A 6000-nucleotide genomic window follows, 5' to 3' on the forward strand; every position below is an offset into this window, starting at 1 on the left:
CTTCCTTCGACTTCCTTCCTTCCTTCCTTCCTTCCTTCCTTCCTTCCTTCCTTCGACTCTAGTCTACTTTCCCAAAACTTCTTTCTTGAGATTTATGTACACGTTTATGTCTGTAACCTAAAGCTGATTTTAGAAAATTTCAGTGTCTAGGATGTACTTGGAGTCTACATTTTATGCTATTTTAAGATTAGTCTTAGGCTTCCTGATAGTTTTCTTTTTGCCTCTATCATGTTTTCTAGACCACTTTTCATCTACTAAATAACACACATAAGGAGCCCACTGTAAAATCTATACCTTTGAAATCACAGTTGCATTTCATTTCTGTGAACTTTATTAATTTTAGAGATGAGAGGGTTAAGTGTCTAGTGAGCAGCTGAAACATTTATGCTTTGAGGTTAATGCTTCATTAAAACTCAGTGGAGATTTAGAAAGAAGAATTTCCTTAAAAACAACTTATAAAATACCTATTAAGATTAGGTATATCTACTGTAGTTTGGGGAGAGACTAGTTAATTTTCAAGTGCCCTGAGAGATTATGTTCTAGACATTGATTTTCTTGTAGGATTTATAAACTACATACTCTTTAATAATATTTCCTCTGGTCTAATCCATTATACATTACAGGAAACATCGACTAATAATTAAAGTTAAACTGGGCCATCCAATTTTTGTAGTAAAGATATTTGTAGAAAACCAAATACAGTAGTATATACATGTAGTATCAACTACTTGGGAGACTGAGACATGGAGAGCCAATGAGCCTTTATTATTATTTTTAACTTCTAGTTAATTAATTAGAAATAAATGTCCTTAAAGAATTGTGTGTGAGTTTGATTTCTTAAATCACAAATACTATCCACAAACAAAGCTTATGTAAGAATAAACACAGAAGAGATGACACAAAATCAAAAGAAAAACTAGAAATCACTTTAAATTAATATCTAAGGAATATCTGAATTTTTATGGTTATGATATGAACTTTCATTTATGTGGTTAGAAAATAATTTTGGTACCTCGTCTCCTTATAAATCATGAGTTACAGACTCCAAGGTGAAGAAAAACAGCCTAATTAGTTATTAAGTACCTATTTCATCCAAAGTACTTAGTTTATCAAAATTATAAAAGATTCCTTACGGTGGGAGTTTAGCAATGATAGAGTGCTTGCCTAGAGTAAATGAAGCCCTGGGTTCAATTCCCAGTGGCTCCAAAACAGCGTCAATTCCCAGTGGCTCCAAAACATTTAAAATGTATTTAGTAAGGAAGATGAGTTTAGTTTTCTATATATAGAGATGGTATTTATAGTAACTGTACTGGTTAAAATACAGGTGTGGGGGCATTTTTATCACTATCCCATTTTGCATATTCATTTATTTGCAATGACATTAAGAATAAAGTATTTATGCATAATTTCAATATATTATAAAATGGCTGTTTGAGTTCTGAAACTTCTGCTGTTGCTTAATTTAATAAATCTAAACATACTCAAATAATTCTTCTGAAGCACAATTTACTTTTTTCTTTGTTTTGCAGATGCTATGGGTAAATTAATTCAGTTTATGAATGTCTACTGAGATTTAACACAAATTTATGCTACTATTTGAGCTGAGAAATGAATAGAATTGTACTCACCATAAAGAATTGCAAGCAGAGATATGGGCATGACAAGTAGTCCCACCAGCATATCAGCAATGGCTAGGGACATTAAGAAGTAATTGGTGGCATTGTGCAGTTTCTTCTCCATGCTTACTGCCATGATAACGAGAATATTGCCACCTATTGTCATGATAATGATTACGACGATTGAAAGTGCTGGCCAGTTTTGTACCCCGTCCGGGAAATTAAGTAAGCGTCCACCATCGGAGGTATTGAAAATGTCAGTTACTAGAGCAGCTACTGGACTTATAGAAATATCGAATTGCCAAACCAATAGGCCAATTAGGTGCACACTGAAATTAAAAAGAAAAGAAAAATAGATCAGATATTGCTTACGCACAATATATCACTAATACACAAAATACCCTTCTTTACCATAATCCTCACCATCTTCACCCCCATCATTCCTATTGTCTTCATTAAATATCAGGATTTCTTTACACCCCAAGAATATTAATAGTTAGCACTTAGTTTATTGAAATATATATGTATAATCTCATTTTGTTACATATAAAACAAATGTAAATTCAGTGTTGATTTATTTTCATTTTATAGATGTGAAGTAAAGGAAATTAAAAGAAGTTAAGAAACATTCACAAGCCAATATAGCCAAGTCAGGGACAGAACCAGGAGTCATCCTAAGTTCCAAATGATTTCAGAGACTGTGTCTTAAACTTTTGCTGCAATCCAAAGCCACAATATCATTTGACTTGTAATGGTTTGTTATTTTAGAGTTTTATTTTATTGGTTTATGTAGGACCATTTTCATACAGGAATATAACACACCTTGAGTTATCATCTCCCATATGTCAATACCCTTCCCTCTCTTTCCTGCCCCCCCCCATCCCACTAGTGCTTTTTCTTCCCCTGTGAGGTTTTGCTTCTACTTTCATGTTATTAATACATCTATGATGATATGAATCTAAAAGCCCAAGACCTACAAATGAGAGAATATATGAGATATTTGTCTTTCTGAGATTGACTTAATATTTTATTCTTTACTTATTTAAAGTATTAATTTCTTTGAGCTATCCTTTGAGACAGTTGCTAAGGAAATGATGACATTTTCTCAAAGGACCAGTAACCAGACCGGAAAAAAAAAAATGGAAATTGCCTTGCTTTGATCCAAAGTTAAAAGAAATAGTAAGGCATCATCAGACAAATTCTCTGCAAATATCTGAAAGAGGTGGTGATTGCAGTGCATATTCATAATTTAGAACTGTTTTTAAGCCTTCATATTTGCAAAGTGATTTTATACTGGCTGACAATTTCTTGCCTTGTGTTGTACACTTTCTCTCTAGTGCTTCTCTCATTGGGTCACCTTATTTTCTGAGACCCGCTCTAGGCTTCAGAGTGATTTGTGAAGATACCTGATACCTATGGGCAGAGTTAGGAACTAAATCTCTTTTTTTAATGGCATACCAAATTTATTTATTGATCCAAGAAGGCAGAAAAGGACCAAGAGAAAAACAAGCATGAGATGAAACAAATTAGGAACTAAATCTCTTAAGTCACTTAAAATGAATATTTTTTTGAGACAGCATTTCATTATGTGATTCTGACTGATGGGGAACTTGCTTGTAAACCAGGCTGGCTTGAACTCACAGAGATCTGACTGTCTCTGCATCGGTAGTACTGAGATTAAAGGCATGAGCCACCACGCCTGGCCCTAAAATGCATATTATTGTATTGATCTTTAGGCAGATTCTAGCAGCTGGAATTTCAGGCTAGGTGGCAATGTAACAAAAGGGAGATGTGTATGTTTTTGTCTTGAAAATTTCCAGTTAATTTCTCTGATGGTTGATTTATTCAACTTACAAATACAAGTGTACATTCAAGATGTGAACTTTTAAGGTTTCTAATAAAACTAACACATTTATCTTCCTTAATAAAAATAAGACAGTTTTGTTCAAATTTTCCCATTCAAAAATTATTTGTGAAAGGCTGTTTTGGGTAGTGAGTTTTTTTTTCAAGTATTGCAGAAAACATTTTGTTTAGGAGCAAAAGGATTCAGAACTTCTCAGCTGTACTGTCCAGAGTTTATACAATTTGGGATTTCTTTTTCATGCTCTACTCCTCAAAGACTAGATTTGGGTTAGATCAGATTTATAATGGCTTAGTTCTTGAATCTGATGCTTTACCTATTTGCTTTATATTTCATTCTATTGACTTAAGCTACGAGGTCATTGTATCCATACTTCCCAGAATCAACTACACTGTTGATCCGATCCTCAATCTGTAACCCTGACTTCTGATCTTTTCTTTTGCAATTTCCACTGTTTTTTACAAAATTGAAAGCTTATAAATACACTCTTTCTCCTGTCTTTCTTCCTCTCTCTTTCCTTCCTTCCCTCTTTTCTTTCAGCAGGCTTCAGTATGTTGCCACAAACTTGCAACCATCCTGTCTCAACCTCCTGACTGCTGGGATTAGAGATGCGCACTACCACAGTATTCAGTCATTCTATTACCTAGATTGTTCCGTTCGAATAAGAAAGAAAAGGAAAGAAACTTTCTGACTTTTAACTATGATGAAAACAGCCACAAGAATTTGAATGAGTTGAAATGAGGATAGACTATATGCCCATATTATTTGGGTATATGAGCTTTAATATTTATGTAGATTATGTGTTACTATTTTTCCTCACTTATTATCTTTAAGTAGGAAATATTAATCTCTTGGGGTACAGGCCATTTATGGAGGCATAGCTACCTGGTAGTACGGAAGCATTTTTGATAGTATTGAGTAATCAATCATAAAATTAATTGTGTACTGTATTAATTAAAACAAATAGTAGAATCCTTACAGGAACGAGCGCACCACGTTGCTCAGGTTCACCATGATTGCTTCAGGTTTAAGCAACCACAGGTTCAAATTGAGAACTGAGAAATTAAGAGGTTGGATTCATTACCTAGGGAGAGAAAAAAGAAAAAAAAAGAACGTTAGTTAAAAGTCCAAATAAATTGCATAACAACAAATTAAATAAACTTGAATGCACTTACTTACTCACAAGAAAGTTAATACTCCATTTAGTGAACAATTAAGTATGTCATATTGTAAAATCAGAAAAGAATAGCAAAGAACATTTTCCCATTTACTTATAGGTATGAAAATATCCATTTTTGTAAAACCACTTATTTAAGCTTTATTATATGGGACTTTACTAAGTAGTCTCCTGTTTGGGAACACAGAGCTTCAAATCAATGTTTTAAGAATGGAATTAAGAATAGATCCTTTGAAATTTTCAAGCAATTTAGAGACCATGTATAATCTAAAAATTAATTTGCATACTAAAGAGATTTCATCCTATAGTAAATGGAAAACATAAAAAATTTCAAGAATATCTTTAAAGTGAGCATACTTAGTACATTTGCAATTTTGCTTTTCTTCAAATGAAATAAATGATATTTGCATAAAAACTTCTATTTATGTTTCTGCATTAACCAAAAATATTCTCCAGAGGGCAGCAATGACAAGTTTATACCAAAATAAATGCAGCTGTCAAGCTTACCATATTAAACACAGCAATCACTCAATATATTAACAAGTTAATAACTAATTTTATGAAATTATAGAATCCAAGTAATTGAGGTAAAGTTGAAAAAACCAAGGTCAGTTGTATAAGATGACTGAAACAGAACTCAGCTTCTTTTGTGAATCAATAGGTGATTGTACATCTTCTAAGGTACTAAGACGAGTACACGAAATTTAAATAGCTTATCGAAGCATTTCAGACTGAATGCTTTTTGTTTCTACAAGCTGTTTTTCAAAAAGTTATTTGTCGTATCACCTATTTACTCACTTGCTACTCACTGTATTCAGAATGCTAAAATGCTGTTGAGAATTAGAATGCACAAAATACACATGTCTGCTGAACGGAGCCTGTCACTATCCATCTTTTATTGGCATTGGGAAAATACTGAATGTGAATTCTAGTGACTAATATAATATAAAGATCTAATATAATTCTAGTGAGTAATGTGAATTCTAGTAACTAATATAAAGATCTAATATAATTCTAGTGACTAATATAATATAAAGATCTAATATAATTCTGTTGATCAAATGTGAGTTCTAGTGACTAATATAATATAAAGATCCTTTAGAGATTCATAACTGAGAATAGTGTGGTTGAAACAACCTGCTCTCTGCTCTTCCTGTGTTTTCGAGTTAGGGTTTTGACTACACTTTTTGCCGCATCAAACACCTAGCTGTATTCTCTTTATGGTTATAAAGTTATTTCAGAAGTCGGAGTTACTAAATTATATGTTGTGAGTATGGTTTTTCAGTGAGAAAAAAAAGGTATGTCTGAGAGAGGGAGAGAGAGAGAGAGAGAGAGAGAGAGAGAGA

At 32.9% G+C, this 6000-nt stretch overlaps 1 protein-coding gene across 1 annotated transcript in view; it reads right to left on the reverse strand.

Moving 5' to 3' along the window:
* Htr2c (5-hydroxytryptamine receptor 2C) overlaps nt 1-6000 on the reverse strand; it is a 293810-nt gene that overhangs the window by 146338 nt on the left and 141472 nt on the right. The window contains exons 3-4 of the mRNA XM_008841567.1: nt 4457-4561; nt 1629-1945 (exon numbers count right to left, since the gene is read on the reverse strand). Coding sequence (XP_008839789.1) covers nt 1629-1945; nt 4457-4491 — 352 coding nt within the window. The 5' untranslated portion in view covers nt 4492-4561. The remainder of the gene's footprint in view (nt 1-1628; nt 1946-4456; nt 4562-6000) is intronic.

This window comes from Nannospalax galili, unplaced genomic scaffold, assembly GCF_000622305.1.
Source record: "Nannospalax galili isolate Female #2095 unplaced genomic scaffold, S.galili_v1.0 scaffold641, whole genome shotgun sequence".
In the NCBI taxonomy this organism is placed as follows: Eukaryota; Metazoa; Chordata; class Mammalia; order Rodentia; family Spalacidae; genus Nannospalax; species Nannospalax galili.